The 25,595-nt window shown below is 35.9% G+C and overlaps 1 protein-coding gene across 2 annotated transcripts in view; it reads left to right on the plus strand.

Moving 5' to 3' along the window:
• LOC118184050 (adhesion G protein-coupled receptor G6-like) overlaps nt 1-25,595 on the plus strand; it is a 105,362-nt gene that overhangs the window by 17,783 nt on the left and 61,984 nt on the right. For both annotated transcript variants that reach the window (XM_035353685.2, XM_035353684.2), the window contains exons 5-6: nt 1,296-1,513; nt 15,923-16,036. In XM_035353685.2, the coding sequence (XP_035209576.1) occupies nt 1,296-1,513; nt 15,923-16,036 (332 nt within the window). The remainder of the gene's footprint in view (nt 1-1,295; nt 1,514-15,922; nt 16,037-25,595) is intronic.

Below are 25,595 nucleotides of genomic sequence, written 5' to 3' on the forward strand. Positions count from 1 at the left end.
ATACTTCAAATAATTTTAACATTGGCTTTATTATCGATTGTGACAAATACGCCAAATTTCAAAATGCGCCGATAAATAAATTCACGTATATCTTAGGAAATTTTGAATAAAAAACTAATTTTTTGCAGGTATGCTTAGACTTACATCTACTTTACGATGATGATAAAAATTTTGCGGGTTATAAATTCAAAAGTTTTTTTGAAAAATTTATAAAAGTTATTTAAAAACAAATTTTGAAAATTAATCATAAAAATAAGCGAATTTTATTTGGAATGAACCTAAATTTCGAACTGTGAAAGGAAGAATCAAATAAGCTGAATAAAGAAAGAGATATTAATAAACACCGAGGAGCTAATGTTTTAAAAACTACTCGTGTGATTTTTACAAAACTTGGGTACTTGGAATAATTTGAGTTTTAGAAATGAAATATTGAAAAAAATTGATATGATTTTTCAGAAAAAGTCTTATTTTGTATCAAAATACCTATATTAGAACCAAGCTATATATAAATCTAATACATATTCTAAATCGCGCTTTTGCTTTCGAGACATGAAAAACGCAAATTGACAGTTGTCAAACTGCCAATCAAAACACAGTTGTCAATTACATTTATTCAATTTCAATACAAATGAAAGAGATATCCATTTATTAAATGCTAAATGCACGTACTCTTATATTTTTATTTTTTGGAGTAGCTTTCTCTTAAAAGTTACCTCGCGCTGCATTGCACGGGGAAATAAAACAATTTCAATTATAATTCTACTAAAATTAGCTATCTAAATACAAAATTCGTAACAATACTATGCAATCGAAAGCAGTGTGCTGCGTTTTTAGTAAATGAAGTTTTTAGTGTGTAGAGAATGTGTCGTTTATGCAAAACATGCAGTCTAACACTTTGCCCTTGTAAGGCGATGTATTGACTTGTTTTGGAATTATTGCTTTAGATAAAGGGGGGGGGGTCTCGACGATACCTGATTAGTCTATGTAAGCAACCCGGGTGTCCGGACCTGTTTTCACTTTTCGCATGTTTTATGCTTTATGTATCGCCAGGTGTATTTCTGCTGTTTTATGTACAAAAACATTGTTACGATAACATTCGCACCATCTGTATGAGAAATCTTGCGTAGATTTTCTGTGCTATCGGTATAATCAGTATCCTTGGCAAAGTTTTTATAAATTTTGAAGAAAATTATATATTATGTTTAGAAGTTTGCATCGAATAACTGTCTTAGCTTTATCAGTAAAAGTGAAGTACTAAAAAGGAATTTAATTATTATACCATTGGCCTTTTTCAGGAAGGGACTGGAAGTTCGCTTTTATTTGTATGTCAGGCAAGTTCTGGTGCCACGTGGCCATTCTGAGAACGAGCTCGTCGAAGACCGAAATCAGCTTGAATACGTCGAAGATTACCTGAACAACGAAACTGTTACTGACGAACAGCTGTATACTCAGATTTTAGAATGGACAGCTTTTCGTGGCATTGACATCAAGAAAATTGTCTTGAGAAGTACTTGTAAGTAGCAATATTTCCTTGTGTTTTGCCTATTTAGCACTGACTGTTTTATTGTGTACATAAATATACAGGGTGTCCTAAAACTAAGGGAGTTCTAAGGGAGAGATGGCAGAGAACATCGTTAGGAATCATAATCACATTGGAAAGCATGGGCAGAAAACGATAGGGAGCGCTGTACGCGACCGCTCAAAGTCTGTGGTTTCATTAAACGTGGCTTCCTCTGACTCTATAAATGTTTGTTTTACACAAGTCTACAGATCAGTTCCGATTTATATGAGACTTGCCGCACATGACCGTAAAAACAAGAGAAAGGCCACTGTCTAAATAAGATTTCTTAAAAAGCAGCCCATAGGGTCCACACTCTTTATATACATATATTTGACGTTAATTTAACGTTTGATTAAAAACTCAGCGATTTAAAAGCTTTGCGTGCCACTCTTCAAATTGTAAGATATATATGTTTCAAATTTAATGAGAAAACTCGACGACATAAAAAAATTGTTTTGCCACTCAGAAAAACGCAATTACATTAATTTTTCTCGAATTTAATAAACAAACTCGACTATTTAATAGAAATATGTTGCCACTGCCCACATTTATATATTTTAAAATGTGTTATCGTTCAGCAAAGGGTAAAATATTTAATTTTTAATGCATTAATACGCACGCATTAACATGCGTGTTATTGCATCTCACGCATTTTCGTTGCTTTTTGAATGTGAATTTGTATTAGTCGTCACAAAGCATTGCTTTCACTGTGAAATCAATTATGCCACCAAAGCGAAAATCAGTTACTCGATCTACACCTCAAGCGAGAAAGAAAAGGCATCAAGAACTTCAGGAACAAGCGAGCAACGGGAAGGAAGACGTCCGAGTACGCACTGTTCCAAGCCTGTTCGTATGAAACAAACGAACAACGGGAAGCAAGACTGGGAAGCGTTCGAGTACGCACTACTCAAGCCAATTTGTCTGAAGCAAACGAGCAACGGAAAGCAAGATTGGGAAGCGTTCGAATGCGCACTGTTCAAGCCCATTTGTCTGAAACAGAGGAGCGACAGGAAGCAAGAATGAAAAACGTTAGAGTTACGCACTGCTCAAGCACGTTCGTAGAAAAAGTAAAGAATACGCACTGCTCGATCCAAATGAATACTTCACTCTGATTTAAATCTTGGTGCATTTTGTTACGATGCTAATTATGATTATATTCTTCGGTGCTACTTTGGTAGACGGTTGCACGGATTTTTGGCGATTTACTTTGGCGCAATTGTTGGCGTGGTTTTTGCAACCGTCAGCCATCTTGAAAAACGCTGTTTTTACGTATTTTGCGCATAGTAAAGTATTCGAAACTTTAAAAAAATAAATATCGTTAAAAATAATGGATTGAAAACTTTGTTTTTTAAGATGGCAGGCAAATGTAAATAAATACATTTACTACGAATATAAAATACTAAAGTAATGTTAAATTATTACTTTCCAATAGCAATGAAATAGAGAATAAAAAAACCGCTATAAAAACATTGCGCCAACGTTTAATTGGATTAAAATATTACTTAAACTGAAGATCGAATTAAAAACCATCATACCAACGTTTAAAAGAATTAAAATATTACTTAAAATCAAATACTTTAAAATAAGTAAATAAGAACGCTTCGCACACTAGAGCTAAAATGACAGCAATTAGAAGTTTACTGCCGGTAAAAAAGAAGGAATGTCTAATACTTTTTTTACCGTTACAGCGATTGTTTCTTCCACCTTAACCACAATACAATATACGGCCATCATCAGAATCGGCTCTTTTAACGATCTTCATCTGTGATCCACATTTCTCGCACTTCATTGAAGAAGCAATTAGCGAGGTTTCCTCCAAAAATTTAAAATAAATTTCTTCTGACTCTTGTAACAATTTATAAATAAATCTTTGATTAAGAAAGCCAGGTTGGCCTAAATAAGGTCTCAAAGGACAATTTTTTGATTCCGATACCAATAATTCTTGGTACTTAGCAATAACAACATTAATCTTTGAAAGGGACATACCCGTTTCCTATGAAATCTAAGGAATTGGAAGAGATAAATAATAAAATTTTAAAATGTCGCGGTAATGCACAAATATTCAACAATTATTCAGGGAGCTGATTACAGCTTAAACCAATCAGGGAGCTGATTCCATCACGCATAGAATTAAAATTATTTAAATAATCATACATAATAAAATCATTTTTCAAAAATATGCAAAATTAAATTGTATTTTGATACTTAACAGCCATAAATAATGTTTAAAACATTAAATTAAATATATAGATATTAAAACCAATTACTTTTAAAGCAAGGTGAAGTCAATGATTACATCACCCACAACATAAAATTATATAAAATATCATAAACAATAAAATTTTTATTTCAAATAAAAACGCAGCATTAAATTGATTTTTAAGATTTAAAAACCATAAATAATATTTAAAACACGGAACTTATGCATAATAAAACGCATTATTTTAAAAATAAAATGACAACAAAGTATCGTTTACCATAAATAACTTGTTCAGGAATGGGTTTACTATAAGTCGTATCGCTCGAAAAAAAAAAAAAAAAAAAAAAAAAAAAAAAAAAGTCGCCAAAATTCGTGAAACCGTCTACCAAAGTAGCACCTATTCTTCAACCAAATGTGGATAGTGGAAAGATGGACAATTATGTAATTATGCATGCGTTAGAGAGCTCTCAAATTTAAGAATGAAACACCAGGAATGTACTGCGCAGGTTGAAAAATGAAATTGCCAGAATTAAATTCACCACCCGAACTACACTGACTACCAATAAGTATTTGGACACCTGTGATAGAAAAGAAAAACTAACTTTATTCAAAATCAATAGTTGGTAGAGCCTCCAGAGCCGGCTTGGAGAAGTAGCCGGCTTGGAGAAGACATAGCAGTTCCTTCACCGATTTTGCACGGGTAGTGCACCCCTGAATTCGGCGATGCAACTCGCCCCAGAGGTTCTCGATAGGATTCAGGTCTGGACTCTGGGCAGGCCAGTCCATTCGATGAACTCCATTGGTACCATACCAAGCCTTGGTTAACGTCGAAACATGGAAACTGGCATTGTAATCCTGAAAGTAACAGGGGTCCAAACCCGTAAAATTGCCACAACGTAGGAAGCATATTGTCATCCAAAATAGTGCAGTAGGCATCGGAGTTGAGCTTAGCATGAATGGGGACCAAGGGTCCCAGCCCATACCAGGAGAAATATCCCCAGACCATCATTCCACCTCCGCCGAACTTGACTGTTGGCACAATGCATTCTGGCAGGAGACGTTCTCCAGGTAGACGCCAGACCCTGCCATCCGAACGGTAAAGGGTGAATCTTGATTCGTCACTCCAAAGAACCCGTTTCCACTGATCTGCGGTCCAATTTCGATGTGCTTTGCACCACATTAACCGAGCAGCGCGGTTGGACTTTGGGATCAAAGGCTTACGGGCAGCAGCACGACCATGAAAACCAAGCAGATGTGCTTCCTTACGGATGGTATTCATTGAAACAATACTCCCGGATGCCTGTTGAAACTCCTCGAGGATGAGCGCCATCGGTTGGGTGAGGTTCTTCCGAATTTCTCTGGACAGCACTCATCGGTCTCTATCTCCAGTTTCGTTGGTCTGCCGACTCGGGGCATTTTCCGACAATCACCGCTCACCTTCCACTTCTTAATCACATAGGCCACTGTCGATTTTGGGTACTTCAGATCGCTAGATATGTCCCTTAAGGATCGGCCACATTTGTGATACCCGATAATTATACCTTTCTCGAAATCAGAGAGCTCCGATCTGCGAGGCATCTTGCATGCGACTAAAGCCGATGCTGTTTCCTACACGATATATACCGGCGGAGTCCGTGACGTACCTTAGGACCGCAGATATCGTTATTTGCATAGGTGTCCAAATACTTATTGGTAGTCAGTGTACTATCAACCTTGTTATCAGGTGACGCAAGCCAATCGAAACATGCAAAATACGTATGAAGAAAAACTTTCATAACAGAATTAAAACATTGCAACGCCTGCCGGGTAGCAGCAAGTGCTTGAAAAAAAATTAGCATATCATCTGGTTATACAACCTGTGGATTTTTAAATAGAGGTTATTTTTGGAAAAAAAATCTTAAAATGATTAATGAATTATATTCATATAACCATACTTTTTCTTTTCATTATTTCGAATTCTTTAATAACGATCATGCTTTTTTTAGCCTAAATGGGCGTCAACTCAGAAGGGCAAATAGTGTGTACACGGCGTTTACGGCATTTTGCTTTAAATCACTTTAAATGTCCGAATCACTTTTCAAATTGTTGCCACCAAATATTATCGCCCTGTATTATATTTAAAGAAACTAAATAGTGAAGAATCTACATGAATAGATGTATGTTTCTCACAATGTGAAAAAACGAATGGTACCTAGAGTCATCAAATTTTGAGTAACCTAGTCCTCTACCCGAACACGGGAACCTGGAAGCCCAAATTTGGAATTTTGAATTTTATTGCCTATTTTGTAAAACTTTAACAAATTTTTGATTGAAAACTCAGCAGCTTCAAAGCAAGCAGTGGCAACACTATAGGGTACAAAACACTTTTATCTCCAACACGCGAGATTGTCTATCGGATTCCGAAGACATGCTGTTTTTAAAATTTTGAGCACAATATGGCGTTACCTCAAAGACTTTCGAAACTTGTATATGTTCGTAAATAAATAAATAAAAAAATTTAAAAAAGTCTTTTTGAGCGTAATATAAAATTTGAAAGTTTTCAGATTTTTTTTTAGCCCAGAAGGGCTATTAGTCTGAAATCAAATCACTTATAAATGTCCGAATCAATTTTCAAATTGTTGCCACAAATTGTTATCGCCCTGTATTATATTTAAAGAAACTAAATAATTAAGAATCTGCATCAATGTGTGCATGTTTCTTGCATTGTGAAAAAATAACTGTACCTAATGACCATCAACTTGTGAATAATGTACTTCCCCACCAAACATGGCCACATGGAAGCCCGAATTGTAAATTGCGAATTTGTTTTATGATCTATATCGTATTCTGTAAAACTTTAATGAATGTTAACAAACTCTCAACGTTTTCAAAATCAGCAGTGACAACAGTGCACGGAAGAATATATTTTGAACTCCAGCGCGCGAGCGCGAGACTGTCTATCAGAAATTCTAAAGCTATCCTGTTTTTAAATATTTTGTGATTTTGATGTTCAATCAAATTTTATGCGGCGTAAGTGCGAAGAATGTGATATTCTTTTTATATATATAAGCGGCTAAAGTGTGTGTCGCCGATAGTTTATTGTTGCCACTCGGAAAAATGAGCGCGGAAATTAACGTTTCCACAGTTTTTAATTAATATTTCGGCCGATTAAAGTCGTACGAAGATGAGAACGGTATCAATGTATTCGGAGAATTTTTTGGAATCCGAGGATACGCGTCTGGAATTTCAACTCGGAGCCGTTCCGTTGATATTCGGAAAAAAAGAATTTGGCATGTAGCCAAATCCATCTAATAGGGGAAACCCAAGAAAGGAAGTGGAAAATGTAGGGAAAACGTAAGGGGAAAACTAGTTTTTAATTAATATCTCGGCTAATTAAAGTCCTAAGAAGACGCGAATGGTCAAAATGGCGTGCCACGAACCTGCGGAATCCAACGGTGTGCTTCGCTGAGCCCGGGAGCCAGCCGTTTCGGAGGACATGATGTTACTTCACCCCATATATATATATATGCGGCTTAGGTCTCTGTTTGTCGCCGATAGTTTATTGGCTGCTTGCGTAACTGTGCTAACCAATGGGATGAAGTTGCCACGGCACAGAGTTGTCGTTTCAATTGAGACGTAGACAATTTCCTGTAACACTTGCCTTTGCTATGACCATCAATAAGTCTCAGGGCAAACGCTTAAGCGTGTTGGCTTTTTTTACCTGAGCCTGCATTTGGACACGGTCAACTTTATGTTGCCTGTTCAAGAGTTCGTGAAAGAACGGACGTAAAATTAAAAATAATGGATGGTCCTCTGCAAGGCAAGCTTAAAAATGATGGAAAGATCTACACAAGAAATGTTGTGTACAAAGAGATCTTTGACATGTGAATTAACATTTCATTATTTAAATCACCTTTATTGATTGAGCTAGCGGTGGGCTATTAAGAAATGTACCGCCAGTGGTTTCCTTCATTGCACTCTACTTTAAGCAATTAAGCAAGTAGAAGGGGGAAACCCCGTGGGGCAGTAAACAAAGGGGCGTCCTCGCCACCTGCCCTGGGTAATTCAGTTTAACTTATCAGACACCTTTGCACAAATCATTTTAAGTACAATTTATAACATCTAGAACAGTGGTCATTTCGTATGACCGCCGGGCTTTCTAGTTAATAAATAACCAAACCAAACACTAATAATAAAAAGACAAAAAAAAAAAAAAAAAAAAAAAAAAAAATGGTAAAGCTAGCTTAATAAAAAAAATTGAACACTGATATGAAGAACTGGAAAAAGACTGAATAAAAAAATGTATGGATCCATTTAACGCTTCATTGGGTATTTTGAACGTATACTGCTATGCTACTTTTAGAATTTTTGTAATTTTACTGTTTAATTGTATATGGCGTAAGAGCGAAGAAAATGATGTTTAAAAATAAAGCTGCAAGGGTCTCAAAAAAAAAAAAAAAAAAAAAAAAAATCAGTAGGAGTGAGTGTAAGAGCAGACTGGTAGACTGCAAGCTCAGCAAGAGCGTAAAAACCTTAAAGAAATCCGTTAGGGCGACCGTTAAAATCTGAAACTTCTCAGATTCCCCCACCCACCCCCCTTTTTAGGGGGAAAGAGAGAATTTTGAGTAAAAATTTCTTTTTTAATCAATGACTCACAATATTTTTAATCTTTTCATCGTAATTCTGACTCTAATTAAAAAGGGGATGAAAACGGATCTTAAATCTTGGACATAAAGGAAGTGCTCCTGGAAATGATTCATTCATATGAATCATTGGGAAATATTTGCTTATATTTTCATTCATATGAATCATTGGGAAATATTTGCTTATATTTTCATTCAATGTGTCTTTTATGATTCCAGCCCCAAGTAATTCGCAGCACTTTGATAATAAATACCGATTTAATGTTTTCTTCGTCAAAATAACTTCTAAAATTATTGCATTCTACTATTTAGAATGAATAAAGTCCTAGATCGTTCTTAAAAATATACATGACACTTTTTTAAGCATATCTAATATAGTATGAAGCGTCATTTATCTACCAATTTCACAATCTTATCAGAATGCATTTGTCCATGTGTGGCTCATCTATATCATTTAAGACCTTGGTATTATTTGTTTGATTTTGGAAAAGCCCGCTAGGGCTATCTGCCTAAGGAGAGAGATACTTTTGTGGACGATTAAGATGAGTTTCCTAAGGATAATAATTTTTAGAGCTTCCGGAAGCTCTAGAAATTATTATCCTTAGGAAATAATTTCTAGAAATTCTATTTCTAAGCTTCCGGAAGAATAATAATTACTACATTAGAAGATAATAACTACTACATTACAAGATTAAAATGTGCTTCCGAACCTTCAAACTAAGATTTGATGTAATAACTAGAATACATGTACAAGTTTCTATAAGATACATGTCACTTTTGGGGGGAGTTTTTGAATTATATAAAATTATACTTATTAAAAAAACTTTTGAATTAGACATTAATTACACTGTGTGCTCATGCTAATTAAATACTTATGTTATTTACATATTATCAATTAAACACATTGACATAAAAATGGAGGGGGAAGTAATGGATATATAGAGGCTTTTCGAACACCTTTTTTAGACGATTTTGCTTTGCTTTATCGTCTAAAAAGATAATCTGACGTGGTTTCCACATGTCTTCCTTGTATGGCCTATTAAATTATACAAATTTTTTGCTGCATTTCATTTAAACTTATTTTTTGGAATTTCACTATAGATGTATTTCTCCTTCAGTTAATTTAGTTCTCGCTTCACGGCAAGGAAAAGCTACATAAAAACTCAAAACATCTTCATTAAAATTGTAAAATACAGAAAAACATAAAACACCAAATACAGTTAAAGCAATTAAAACAATTGTTAACGATTAAAATTAGAGTTTCTACGAAAAAGCAAGCTATTCGGCCAGCGGGTAAGAAGTGAGATTTTTTGGTGCCCGAAACTGAAAGTTTACTCTTGGTCCCAAGCGGCAAAAAGTCACAGAAGGTGCAGAAACTGAATTCAATATTCTGTTAAATTTCAAATATAAACAAATACGGTTATGCTATGGTAAAAAAATTAGGCTTAGCCACACTTGAATAACTTGATAATAGCTAAATAATAATAGTTAGGTAGTTGTAAATTGTTGATAATTTTACAACTACTGCATGCAAATTAAATAAAGGCATGAAAACTTTAACTAAAATATGAGAACAACATAATTCAATCATTTTTAAAGCAAAAGTGCACAGTTTAGTAATATATAAGAATAAAATATCTGAGCTCACCGAGCCGAGTAATAGAGTGCGTACATATATAAATATATATATATACTTTTGGTGCGACCGATTGCAACCAAAAAGGGAGGTGCACAACCACATGTTACAACAGTTCCCATGTATAAAATTTCAACGCTCTGAGGCTACTCGTTTTTGAGTCATGCGAGACACATACATACGTACGAACAGAAATCAAGGGAAAAAACTCTCCTGAATCCATTTTACAATCCGTTTTGAGAAAATGTTCTTTATTATGTCCGTGCGCGCAGATGTCTCGCAAAAAAAAAAAAAAAAAAAAAAAAAAAAAAAAAAAAAATGCTCAAATGAATTCAAGAGTGGTCAGAATGGACATTTTCATTGAAATAAGATATCTCAATTTTTTCGCGATTACAATATTTCCTTTATTTCGTACAAGGAAGTAAAAAATCCTTTGATTGGAATAAGTTTTTATTCTTATATGTTGGTTAATTGTGCATTTTTTGCTTTAAAAGTGATTGAATTATATAGTTTTTATGTTCTAGTTAAGGTTTTTATGCATTTAGTTAATCCATGCATTAGCTGTAGAATTATTAACAATTTAAAAGTTGTTTAAGTTAGACTAAGCTTAACGGCGCCGCCATTTGTTTACTTTAAATTTAACAGCATAGTGAATTCAGTTTCTGCACCAACTTTAGTGTCTTTTTGCTGCGTTGGACCAGAAGTTTTGTGCACGGAAAAATTTGTCTTTGTGTCTAATTTTAATTAATTAAAACTTTAGTTTTAATTGTAAAAATTGTTTTTTTTTCCAACGGTTTTTAACTTTATTTGGTATTTTAGGTTTTCTGTATATTATAATTTTTAATTAAGATGTTTTGAGGTTTTCTGTATTTTTCCTTGCCGCGAAGTGAGAACTAGCTGAATTTGTTGAATGAGAAATATATTTCTAATAAAATTCGGGACAATTAATTTAAATGAAATGCAGCAAAAAATGCGCATAATTTAATAGGCTATACAAGGAAGTCATGGTATGTTCACATCAGATCATTTTTTAAACTGTAACTATACATTTGAAAGCATAAATTGCTTGGCAGTTTGGTTTTAATGTAAAATGGCGCTTTTCCAAAAGCAATGGTTGAAAGGCTATATTGTGCCCTTTCCGAAAAAAATATTCGTATCTAGTTATTAAAAAAAAAAAAAAAAAAACGCTGTAAAAGACATGGTTTTTCTAAGCCGCGATAGGTAATATTGTCAATAAGAAAGGAAAAAAGGTCAGAATTTGGCTTTAAGCGTAAAAATTCTCTCAAATACATATGCAAGAAGAAAACGGATTATTTCGAGTGTTCCAAAGGTAAGATACTTGCTGTTAAAAAGAAGAGCTGCTACGTGAAAGGACAGTCGCGAAATCTTTAAATGCTCAGTATGAACTGTAAACAAAGTGATTAATGCTGATTTGAATCTTAAAAAGGCGAAAAAATATAATGTCATCATATTTCTCCACGGCATGTTGCCGAACACAGAACGCGCTGCAGAATTCTTTACGAGAAGCATTTATCCAGACAGAAAAGGAAAAATGTTGTCACAATAGATAAACCGGCTGTATTTAAATGACTGCAATGAAAAGAGAACCATCGATTGTTTCATCACATCGAACTGGATTATATTATCTATAAAAGTTGCGTTCGGTATTAAGAAAGGAAATTAGATTATTTTTCTAAAATTATACGTATGAAAAAATTTCTTCAAATTAATGTTCATCATAAAAGTAAAAAACTAGATCCTCCGATATCCTAGATCCTGATCCCATGAAGTAGAAAATTATGAAGGGAAAAAATAGGAGTTTTAAATGGAAAGAAGAGAAGGGATTTAATTTTTAAAAAATTTTATTCTATATTTAATCTCTACCACAAGAGGTACGTAAATAAATTAAGTATCTAACCAAGCTTTGAAAGCAGGAACAGGTATGTAATTCACGATGTTCAGCGACATTAGTTATCTTTATCCAATGCTAACTCATTCCTTTTCGCGTCTACGAGAAAAAAAAAAAAAAAAAAAAAAAAAAAAAAAAATGGCATGCGGCAATAATGAAAAAAAGACTGTCAGGTCTAATGAATTACCGTCGGTCCTGAAGCTCTAGTCCTTTGATTTTGTAGCCTTTGCCTCGAGAAATTTGGAGATTGCTCTTATAATAAGCTTGGCAGCCAGTTTGATATTACTAGTACAGAATGTCACTAATGATCCTCATCATTAACGACTTGAAAGCGGTTGTCTTTCAGAGAAGGAAAATGAAAACATGAAATTTCTCTTATATTCGAATTCGCTTTTAATGTGTTTAAGACGTGATACAGTTATTTTCTTTTTCTTTTGTATAATTCCAAAGGCTTGCTCGTTTTGCTATATATACAGAGTGATTAAACATTAGAGGTAGAAACTTTTAGGAGAGGTAAGGTACACTTAGACGATTCGGAATCACATAGCAGTGCAGGGTCGGAAATGCATTCCTAACGAGATAGGGGTAAATGGTCGACACTGAGCACTTGTTGTGAAACTGAAAGTGTACGTGTACTGCAAATTTATCGCTAAATAAAGAGTTTTTCCATCCATTATTGGCTTGTCATTCCTGCATTCCCTTTTTATGCTCCAGCTGATCAGTGGTAGTAGGGAAAAATTATTAGAATTCATCATGATCGCAAACTCGCATTTAAAGACCATAAGAATAAGTCCTGACTTTCACTTTCCTAAAGATGAAGGTTCCCGACATTTCGTAACATGGAATAAGGCATGGAATCTCGGACGTTTTGAAATGCACTGGGCGTTTTGAAATCGCGCCTTATCGCGGCTACCACGAACGTCCGACGAATGCCCGGCGTATTTTGAAACTTCCGAGATTCTATGCGTTGCCCATGTTACGGAATTTTCAACAACTCATTATCAGGAAATTCATGATTTATTTTAAGCTTATGATCTATAAATGTGAATTTTAGATCCCGATGTATTCATATTTTCCATCGTAACACCTCTACGGGTGGCTGTCGCCAGGTTTCCTGTGATAGCCCCTAATATCTCTCAGTCTCGGTAGGATTTCATTTCCGACCCTGCAGTGCTGTATGATTCCGTGTCGCCTAAGTGTATATTACCCCTCCTAGAAGATTGTTCCTCTGGTTTGCAATCTCCGTGCTCATGTTTCTACAGAGTGAGTGAGTGACGGAGGACGTGCTCAACACCCCTCTACTATATTGGTTAATTGGTATAGCGCCACGTCCACCCTTATCTAAAGCAACCTTGGTACAACCTTGGTACACATTGCTGAATGCTTATAAGAATAGTTCATATTGATAGACGTTATGCAACTTGACAAAGATCCGTTCCTAGTCTTGCCAGACATTCCATCATTTTGCATAATTTGTGAGTTAAATGCTTATGTTGTATCATAAATTTGTGGAATGCTTGGAGGTTTGTAGTAGGCATTTTTATATGATAATCACTCGTAAGTGGGCATTGAGTTAGATAATGCTCCGGCGAGCCAGTTGCCCCACATGTGCAAGTTTCCGTATCCATGATAGCATATTTGTTAAAGTAGACTAGGAATGGCCCATGGCCCGAAACATATCGTACCAGTTGAGGTTGTATAAGAAGACGTTTCGGATCTACTTTGGGGATCTACTTTGGTAGGTTCTGCCCTTTTCACTCGTGTCCCATTCTAGCTGCCATTTGTATTTCGATATTTGTTTGAGGTTCCGTAAAAGATGGGAGATGGGCCACTTGATGGAGATTGTGATTTCCTCATTACCTTCTGATGCCTCCTTTGCTAATCTGTCCGCTTTCTCATTCCTATCATTTCTACCGTGCCCTTTGACCCACTTGAGACGTATGTTTGAGGATCTTAGGTCTCGTAATTCCTTTTGGATTTCCATTATGATGGAAGATGGGTGTTTGGGGTTCTTTAAAGCATAAAGGACTGACAGACTGTCGGTCTTGATGGTAGTAGTGACCCTAGTGCTGGCCTTGCAGTGTTTTATGGCTTGGGCTATTGCGACAGCTTCCGCCTGGAAGACACTGTTGTGTTTTATGGAGGTGTCCTTTCCAAGCGGGGACTATGTTGTTGCTAATTATGGAAACAAATGAGCTACCTACATTATCGTCGATCTTCGAGCCATCCGTATAGATGTCTTGAACGGACTCTGGGAGCGAATGGCTATGTCTAAGCTTGATCCACGTAGTCGTGCTTTGCTGTGATGGATGAAAGTCCAGATGGGAGGGAGGTAATTCATAGTTATCTGATGAAAAGATGTTGTCCTCATAAGATGCTGCTTTGTGTAGTAACTTGACACGCTGCCTGGCAGCTTCCATTTCAACATAGATGTGTACAGGTAATAAACCTACCATTATAAAATCGCATTAGTAGAAGTTGTGCCATACGCTTTAGTGATGTTGAGCGCGTACAGTCTTTGAATACTGAGTAGGTGTTTAACTTTGTGGCCTAGCATCGGAGATGCCCAGACCGCTGCACAGTATGTAACTATTTTTTCCAGAACCGTCAGATATAAAATCTTTTGGATATGCGGTTTTAAGCCCCATTTATATCCTTGCATTTGTCTCATAGTTCTGGCGGTGGCTGCCTTGCGTTGTTTGATTGCCAGGATGTGTGCAGTACAGTTCATTTCTGCATCAAAAGTTAGGTTTAGATATTAAGTTCATTAGTGATTTTGATGCGTGTGCCATTGATGGAAATAGTGGGTCTTCGTTCTCACGACCCTCCTTTTTTCGGGATGAGGAGGATTTTGGATTTTGACTCAGAGATACTCAGTTTTAGAGAGTGGCATAGTGTATACAAAAGGTGACATTCCTCTTTTGAGTGTCTCTGTAGTTCTTCTCTTGTGTTACCTTTCCCTATGAAGGCCGTGTCATCTGCGTCATGTTTCTACAGAGGCAAAAATCGCAATTAGTTTCTATTTCCTCTTGAAGTTTAAAGTTTAAACGTATAAATTTAGTTCAACAGAATAACTGAGGTCCGCTATGCAACGGAGTGCTTTGTATACCACCTTTACGCCTTGATAGATACAGAAACATTATTTAAAAAAACGGAAGGGCACAGAGAGAAATTTAAAAAAATCTAGAAACTTACATAATGTCTCATGAATTGTACCATATTTTAATGTCTTCCATGCACTGGCAGCTGAGACGTTGCTGCAAGCTTTTAGTTACTTAGGTCAACAGGTTAGGTTACAAGCTAGGTCAACAGATTTTTTTCCCATAGCCAAGAAACTTGAAATATCAACCAGTCCTTGAGGAATTGAACTAGAAATCTTACCTCTATTAGCAGCTACTAATTTATAGCAAGGGCATTGCTACTACTGAAATATCTTGAATTCCGATTTTGGGCACTGTTTGTGGGATTTTTAAGAGGTTATTTGCAACAAGATATCGGGATGGAGATATATAATCAACGTTGAATGTAAAAGGAAGTTTTTATTTTTGATAGACGACTAATGATTCGATTAAGAAATAACGACTGCATTATTTTCGAGAATTTGTAGTGATCACGGTCAGCCCCGTGATCAGACCTGAGTTCATTTTATGAAACGCTTATAAAAAAATGCCCTTTTCGAACAAAGGGCAGACATTTGAATAGCTGAGGAAATTACTGATGAGATCAAAAATATGGATGATGCAACACAACGAAGAGTTATCCTAAAATCGTGTAGTGAGTTGTCAGTATCCAGCTGGGGGGCGGTGGAAAGAAGCTACTTCCGGTATAATTTAGTACGTAAGTATTTGACTTCAGACAAAGTTAACTTGACAGAAATTATAGATAGTTTCCTTCCATTCAGTCTTGATTTACATCAAAAGCTTTGGTTTCAGCTCAATATGAACCAATTTGTAAAATCTCTACTGACATTTCCATGTTTCTTTTACCTTCCCAGTGGGCTGCTATGAAGAAGCTTCATTAGTCCCAGCTGAGCCTCCGGTAGAAATCCACTGGCCCTTTGCAAGAATAGGTGAAATTGTCATTCCGGATGAAAGCTGTTCCTTGGAAAGTAAGATCTTCTATAACTTCTTACTGTATAAGAAATATCATAGCATTTATTTGGAAGTACACATTTTTTCTTTAATTTAAAAACGAATAAGCTATTTATATACGTACATATTGCGTCAATGAAGTTTGAGAATTGAATTCATAATGAATCGATATCTGAAGGAAACATCTTTATGACTGTTATACTCTTCTTCGTACATTTTTTAATAATAGATATCTCTTAAAGATTACAGTTAGTCACTGCACTTTTCTTTGTAAGAGGCTGATAGAATACAATAAGCTGATTGTGGGAAGAAAAATTTTTTCCCAAGTTTTTTTAATCAGTGATAATAAATATTAACTGCATAAAATTAAACAACAGACTCCATTATTATTTCTCTCTATATATAGCAAATGATGTCTTAGAGAATTTAAGCTTACATATTTTAGTAGTTAAAGCTACTAATAAGCTGTTGAGACTTCTCTAGAAACAGTAGAAAACATTTGGTTCTAAAACTTTGCAGATACAGTAATTATAATGTTAATTTTAAATACTTGTTAGCACAATTAATTTGCATATCTCTTTGATTTTATTCGTGACCAGTCAAGGCAACGGAATAAAACTACCAATCGAAAGATTAAATTCACCTTTGTGTTAGGCAAATTCGTAAGCCTCCAGCGAATAGACGAACTGTCCCTCCATTGGCTCTGAACGGTATACTATTTAATATTGTTGCGTGCGTACGGGTTCGTAATAAATTGAATGCGCAAGTCCGATGAAAAGTGAATAAAGTTTATTCTTATCACAAAAAATAAAACCAAAATGCTTAAATTTCCTCAGATATTCGTGCAATATCCGAATATCTCACAGTAGTTATCTTTTAAGCTATTCAAACGTTCAACAGAACTTGATTCAAAACAAAGAAAGCTAATCCGATTTCACCGCGAATTGGCTACAATCATTAGCAGCAATAAGTAAACAACTGAACTGAGATGTTTTTCTTCAGCTTTTTATAAGCTTATTAAATGCACGAGAAAATTCTCGTATGTTCTCGATTTTTCTGGATATTAAAAGAGTACAATTGCGAGATATCTATTATTAAAATGTTAGATGCGCGTGCTCCTGTATTTAATTTTTCCGGCTTAGTATTCTCTTCAAATAAGTCTCGTGCTGCATTGCACGGGAATATAAAACAATTTAAATTACTAATTCTACTAAAAACAGCTAAACTAAATAAATACAAAAACTGTAACAATATTAAGATTAAAGCTGTCTTAGCCAATATTTGGGTTTACTTCAAAGCGGTCAAAACAAAAATTTGTGTATCTTCGACAAAGACGAATCATTATGACAAGAGGTTTCAGTAAAAGATTCGCCTTAGCGGTGAAGATGGTAGGCTGGTAATGCGGTAGCGGTAGCTATCACAAATTAATTGCAACAGTTGACACTCTGAATCATGGCTAGGTGTCGCCTATCTATGACTTTCGAATGCCAGAAACTGTCTCTGGTTGCTTGCATAGTAAAGACGAATATTTAGATTGCCATTAGCAGTAATTTCAATCATGTTGGTAGCTGAAAGAGTCCAAAAACGCAATTCATTTAGACATCCTTTTGGTATGGGTTTTAAGAGTGTCAGACCCACTTGTGTGAAAGAGTGCTATATAAGAATATATTTTAGTAATTGATTCATAATAGTTTTAATGTAGAAGCTCTCTGAGATATGGATTTGATTTTAATGACTCCGGTAAAAATGGTGACAGCTGCTACTGAGAAACAGTATTCCTTATCTGTTTGTCAGCGCAGTTGTGGGTATGAACTACACGTATCATATTGTATAATATGTTATGAGGGCCGAAAATGTCGAAATAAATTCAGAATTCAAAATTACAAAGTGATTGTTAATTTAAAATTAAAAATTAGGTACGCGTTGCATGCGTATGATATTTGCACCACCAAAAGGTCAAGTTTTTTAGGAATTAAAAAAGGTGGAATACTAATGTTTACCTCGTTAAAAAAAACACGTACGATCTTGTATTAAGATGTATGTACTGCAATCTCCAGCCATATAACATACATATGGCAAGAGAAATATATTAATTAAACTAATGCAAGAGATATGCATAAAACCGTAAGATAAGAGTTAGTATCATATAAGAAATATGCTTACCTTATTTTATAAACTATACTATATATGTATATTTAATTATATCAACTTATCAGGTTCAGTGTTCCTCCTTCCTTGCTTGGGGAACCTTAAATGACCTGACTCGGAACAGGGAGCTTACTAAAGCTATGTTCAATAAATGTGGGAAGTAGACAAGATACACAGGAAGGGTATACGAAACCCTTTATTTTTCTCTCTTTACAATGATTTTCGGACTTCGGAATACAGAGACCAACCACTTGTGGTCTGAACGTAAGAATATAAAAATATTAACTAAATTCTAACTAAACTAACTTTGGATTAATAAACAAGTGTCTACTTGAAGATTGGCCGTATGTTAACAGAAAGGCCGTATATAGTACAGAGAACTGTTAACACTACGATACGTTTAAAATTATCAAGAGGATTAAACCTCTGCCTTGAAGGCAACCAGCAACCGAGTAAAACTGCTATGGCAAGCGACCTGCTCCTAATCACTCCTTCCTCTCTCTTGCTTGGCAAAAAGCCACAACTTAAGTACTTGGCGTTCGCAAGACAAATTTGCATAAATAAGTTAAAGCTTTTAATTCTGGCCGGAAGTAGAAAATAAGAAGTGATAGTAAAGATTTAAAATAAAATAAACGTTAGTAAAACTTAGGATCCTTACATACTTCCCGCCAGAGTTAATTAGTTTGAAACTGAGGTCTAAAACGACCTTGTTGAAAACTTTTAGCTCTAGAATCTAACTCGAGGCCAATCTTTTACAAACATTTCTCACTAGAAACTAGAAATTTTAAAAAAGTCGTTTTTACATTATCAATTCCATGGACAATTACTTTTCATCTGTACTGCATCTAAACTGGAGTTCTAGTTGAAATCTGGTTCCTTCCAGAGATCTGGAAGGAAAACTAGTTTAATGAAATGTTACACAATGAAATGGCAAGTAACATGAATATTTATATTTCTCTTAACATTCTTATTTCATTCATGACGTTATTTAATTCTCTCCCCGTGCTCTCTGACATGTGTTGTAAAAGAAAACACAAACACGAATGTGTTTATGTACAAGTGTTCAACACTACCGCCTGCAATCAAAACACTAACGTGTTAAAATTCAACATAACAAGACCTCATAACACACCTTATATTCATCTCTAAACCCTGAGGTACTATTCTGAAAGTGGCTAACTCTGAAGTGTAGCGTCAGAGAGCCTAACTACATTCATTCAACCTTTAACACATATTCACAATAATTTTCTCTTTTTACAGTCACACGAATAAGTTAAAAATTTTTGGCATTACTTTCACTTTTAACATATCACAGTATTTCTTAACGTTTAACATAACAGTTCACATTGTATATAAGAACATATTAACATGCCGTTAATTTTACGCATTTTAAAACATACATTAGTAGTACATTGTTAACTTCTATTCTTTTCCAAGCAAGTGCCAATTCTTCTACATTGAAATAATACATTTCAAAAAGTCTTTCAGACTAAACTTCTTTCTTGCTAGAATGTTTTAAATAAAATTTATACAATAACTTTTTACAATATTCAAGTATTTACACATTCCTATTATATATTAATTTTAGTTCTACTCGCGAGTAATTGAAAAACATAATACCAAAATAGGTAACAACTCATTTCTCGCCTTTTTGGCGATAAAGGTAGACCTCACATGAGGTAAAACGTCTTGAATTCTGCCACTTGCAGTAAGAATGAAAGATTAAATTAAGGTTGCAAAGTAACATAAAGTTTTACTTATCTTTGTGATATTCGGACATTCTTTTTTTCTGCCCAGTCCTGGAAGGTAGCGAAGATTAGCGTTTGGTTTATCTTCCTTCTTGTTCGGGCTCGCCCTTCAGTTCCTTCCTCTATGAGCTTCCTTTTCCTTCCAGTTCGGTCACCCTTGAAGACCTTCTTTTTCACCTCTGCCTGTGGTCTTGGCCGTTTGATGGCAGCTGGTCTTGGCGGAACCGGGACACTTCTCTCTCGTTCCTGCTTGGATCTCGTTGCTGGCTGTTCAAATTTTCCTTGTTTCTTTGCCTCCGCAGCTGGTGTTCCTTCCGCAATTCGTCGACATTTGCTGCGTAGACTCTTGTCCGATGAGTAGATCTTCCGTTTGTAAAGTTGCCGTTATTTCTCCTGGCTCTCTTTGCATTCGTCGTACTTCTCCCTTCTTCATTCTGGGGGTGGTCGTGCTCTCTCTTTTCTGGTCGGTGGAACGGCTTCTTTTTCTTGTTACCTTCAATTTCCCAACGGGCAAACTTTCTTTTCAATTGCTCCTGCCTCCTAATGGCTCGCCCTTGTGATTGTCGTTGTTCCACCTCTGGAGCTTGTGTCTGCCGTGCCGTATCCTGCAAAAGATCTTTAAATATTTGCATTTTATTACGGTCATAGAATGGTTTTATCTGGTCAATGTTTGCGGAGCATGTTTCACCATTCCTGGCTTTTAACACCACTACAGCCTGAGTTATTTTTTCTATGACATATGGTCCTTCAAATCGAGGAAACAATTTGGCGGTTTTATCTTCTGGTGCTGAAGAAAGTGAATGCTTAATTTTTAATACTTCATCTCCTACTTTATAATTTACTCCCCGTCGTTTCATATCGTAATAAAGTTTTCGTTTTCTCCGTGCTACTTTAGTGTTCTCTTTTGCTTCTTTAATTAATTTTTCTATATCACCCATTTTAAATTCTGGGGCTCTTTGTTGAACATAAAATAATTTATCTAACAGCATTATAATCATCCTGCCTAAAAATAACTCAGCAGGAGTTTTGCCGTTGTATCATGTTTTGCGGTCCTAAGGGCGAAAGCTAATTCATTGACATAGTTATCCCAGCTTTTATGAAAATTTTTAACATAACTATGGATAATTTTCACTATATTTCTATTGACCCGTTCCGCTATATTTGATTGCGGCCGATACGGGACCATTTTTAAATGACGTATGCCCAGTTTTTGGCACATGTCTTCAAATATATTACTTACAAATTGAGGCCTATTTTCCGATATAAATTTAGGGGCTCCCCGTATTTTAAAATATATTTATTTAAAATAGAATCAGTAACTAATTTAGAGGAGGTTCGTCTTAAGGGAACAATTTCGGTCCACTTACTAAAATGATCAACCATAACAAGGAGATACCGACTTTTATTTAACTGACTTTTTGGGAAAGGGCCCAATAAATCGATGCCAATTATTTCATTTGGAAATTCGGATTTAATACTATTTAGAAACCCGGCCGGGAGGAAATTAATATAATTAAGTGCTTGACATGTTGGGCAGGAGTGGACATACGCCCTTGTTAACTTTTGAAGTTCAGGAAAATAGACTGCCTCGCGTACGCGTTGGATAGTTTTTCGAATACCAGCATGAGAAGCTAAAGGGCAGTCGTGTAACTCCTGCAGGATATTTAATCTAGGACTAGCTGGGATAACAGGTCGAAATTCGTTGTTGGAATTTGTAGTTTTTGTATAAAATAATATACCATCTATTAGTTCGTAATGGGCCGCCCTATTTCTTATCGCCACAATATCTTGGTGGCTAAAATTTTCAGGATCCTTTAAATACTCATAAATGTTTCTAAATTCAGGATCCTTACCCAGTTCGGTTATTACAGTTTCTCGGGAATTTATTGTACATGCTATGAGCATTGCCACCTTTACAGTATTACCTTCTTCATCTATTTTTATTCTGGATAGGGCATCTGCTACGATATTTTCCTTTCCGGGGGTGTGCTTGATTACCAGATTATACTCTTGTAACTTGAGTGCCCATCTTATTAACCTTGGGGATAAGTTTTTCTTTGAGTACAATCTAGTTACCGCCGCATGATCAGAATACATTGTTTTTGGCGCTCTTCCAAAATAGACTCGGAACTTTTGCACTGCTAACAGAACTGCAAATGCCTCTCTCTCGGTTGCGGAATAATTTCTTTGTGTTTGATTTAAAGTTCGACTAAAAAATGCCACGGGCTGCTGATTTTGAGAAAGTACCGCTCCTACCGCATAATCCGAAGCATCCGCTGAAATTTCTAAATTTTCATCCTTTTCAGGAAATTTCAAAACGGGGGCTTGCGTTAATGCTTGCTTTAATTTTTCGAAAGCACTATTGGCTTCGGCCGTCCACGAGAATCTTGCCTTTTTCTTTTTTAATTTTAACAATGGCTCAGCGATAGCCGCAAAATCTTTTATAAAGGACCTATAATATGAACAAAGTCCTAAAAAAGAAGAGAGCTTCTTTGCCGTGTTTGGAGTCGGATACTTTTGTACAGCGATTATTTTTGATTCATCTGTCTCGATCCCCTTTTTGCGATATTTTGTAACCTAAGTATTTTAATTCAGGGGCTGCAAATTTGCACTTTTCGACATTAACTTTTAGACCGGCCTCATTTAATAATGAAAACACCTGTCTTAAACACATGTTGGTCCAGATTATCACTAGTAATAATGATATCGTCTAAATAGATAAATGTGGACTTTCCAAGAACAGGCCTTAGCACAATGTCCATACATCGCTGAAATGTTGTCGGTGCCCCTGAAAGGCCAAACGGCATACACAGGAATGCATAAGTGCCAGACTTGGTTATAAAAGCAGTCTTAGGCACGTCTTCCGGTCTAACCCCTATTTGAAAATAACCAGTCGTGAAGTCTAAAGTCGTCATGCATTTGGTAGACGTTATGTTCCTTAGAATTTCTTCAATAATAGGTAGCGGATATACCGGATATTTAGTCATGGAGTTTAATTTACGATAGTCAATCGCAAAACGCCACCTTTTTGGATGTGTTACTGGATAGTCATTGTTTTTCTTACATAAAACAACCGGGCTAGCATAACTACTTGAGATGGGCGTTATGATCTTTTTACGTAACATATCTCTAATGTGCCACTCTATAATTTTTTCTTTATTCTTATCATACCGGTATGGTTTGTGGCGAACTGGCAGTGAATCTCCGGTGTCGATACTATGGTTAGTAACTTGAGTAAATCCTGGAATATCACTAAATAACGAAGCAAATTCAATTACCACTTGTCGGATTTTTTGTTGCTCTTCCTTAGGTAAATGGTCAAGGTTTAACATTGGTGGTTGTGTTTTCTCTTCTCGAACTGGTTTCATCGTCAGCTTAAGGGACGCTTCGTTAAAATCCAGTGTTGCTTCTGCCTCTGAAAGAAAATCTATCCCTAAGATGATATGTGCTTGCAGATTCTTTATTATAAAAAACATAATCTTTACTTGTTCGTCCTTGATACGAACGTATAGCGGTAATTTACCTATACACTTGCATCTTTCTCCCTGCGCAGCTAACACTGTCGTATTATCCGAATTATATATGCGGTATTTCCGAAAATACTTCCTAAAAAAATCTTCTGCCACACAGGAACACTGCGCGCCTGTATCCAGGAGTGCGGTGGCTGGGATGTTATTCACCAACACTTCAATCTTTGGAAGAGCCAAATTTTTCACCATCATTGTATTTAACTTGAAGGAAGAGGGGTTTTCTTGGCCTTCGGATTTCCGCACCCTCCGGCCAGCAGAAATCCGTTTTAGTTTAAATCTTGTTTTTTCCTTTCCATGCTTTCCTTCTTTTTCCACTGGCCTTGAGACTTTTTTCCTGGATTGCTATTGAACTGTCGACGTTCGCCGGCTGTTTTTGGATATTCGGGTTTCCTTGCCCACTGATTCGCTTTGCTTCCGTAGCCGTGTGCTTGACTTTGCTGTGGTTTTGGCACACCAAATTGGTTTCGTTGCTCATATTGGCGTCTTCTTTCAATGTCCGCCGTTCTTCTACTTTCAAACTGGATTGCTAGCTCAAATAACGTTTTCAGTGTAGTCGGATTCCTTAATTCATTAAAGTCTTGTACTTGGGGAAGTAACCTCGGCAAAATCACTTGAATTATCTCAGGATCCGGACGGTTTCCATACAAGAGTTTGAAGACGTGAATTTTTCTTAAAATAAAGCTTGAGAGATTTTCAATTCGTTTCTGGTATATGCTGAAAAGTTCCGTTTCTAATTTTGCACGATCCCTTACGACAGGGAAGGCTTTTACTAGGGCAGTCTTGAAATTTTCGTAAGTATAGGTGGGACTTCCCGCTTGACCCAAGAGACTTCTGCCTATACATTTGAATCAATTAAGCGCTTGGCACCTCAAAGCGCTGGTAGCTAAGGTGACTTTCTGGAACTCATGCACGGGATACATCATGAAGTGGTGCTCCAATTTTTCCAAAAAACTGGTTACCGGTGAGTTTCCATTAAATGTTGCTTCTGGTTTCATCGATGTGCGCATGGTCTGGACGATGTAACCAAATCCTTCCAGGGCGGCAGCTGGCATTTCTGGATTCTGAGCCGCTTCTGCAGGCAGCACAGGTTCTTCTTGAAACTCGGCCATGGTTATCTTCGTCGGGCGCCACTATCAGGTTCAGTATTCCTCCTTACTTGCTTGGGGAACATTAAATGACCTGACTCGAACAGGGAGCTTACTAAAGCTATGTTCAATAAATGTGGGAAGTAGACAAGATATACAGGAAGGGTATACGAAACCCTTTATTTTTCTCTCTTTACAATAATTTCCGGGCTTCGGAATACAGAGACCAACCACTTGTGGTCTGAACGTAAGAATATAAAAATATTAACTAAATTCTAACTAAACTAACTTTGGATTAATAAACAAGTGTCTACTTGAAGATTGGCCGTATATTAACAGAAAGGCCGTATGTAGTACAGAGAACTATTAACACTACGATACGTTTAAAATTATCAAGAGGATTAAACCTCTGGCCTTGAAGGCAACCAGCAACCGAGTAAAACTGCTATGGCAAGCGGCCTGCTCCTAATCACTCCTTCCTCTCTCTTGCTTGGCAAAAAGCCACAACTTAAGTACTTGGCGTTCGCAAGACAAATTTGCATAAATAAGTTAAAGCTTTTAATTCTGGCCGCAAGTAGAAAACAAGAAATGATAGTAAAGATTTAAAATAAAATATACGTTAGTAAAACTTAAGATCCTTACAAACTGATTGGGTTACTAAAGAAATACAAGTGAAACAATTCCCAGCCAAGCTACGTATTATGTAGCTTGAGGAACATCTTTTTGTAACTATAATAATACTTCGAATGATGACCAAATTTCATTCATTTCAAAAATAATTACTTCGATATATTATAAAATAAATTACTTTGAAATGAAATGAATTAGAAATATTACTGAAATATAAACTAAATCATTATTGAAAATATAAAAGATTAAAATCATTACGGAGTGCATTTATTGATTTAAAATCGCTCAATTTATAGGTAACGTGGTCTTAATTTGAATGATAAATTAAAGCTATTGCGTCCCTTCGAATGCCTGCGTTTTGTAAACTGGCTTTTTGCTAACATGTGTGAGAATAAATAACAGATTCTATATTTCACGAAACAGTGAATTTTGCCT

This window comes from Stegodyphus dumicola, chromosome 8 (genome assembly GCF_044657685.1).
Source record: "Stegodyphus dumicola isolate Sdum_Otavi_A_Nest chromosome 8, ASM4465768v1".
NCBI classification, from domain to species: domain Eukaryota; kingdom Metazoa; phylum Arthropoda; class Arachnida; order Araneae; family Eresidae; genus Stegodyphus; species Stegodyphus dumicola.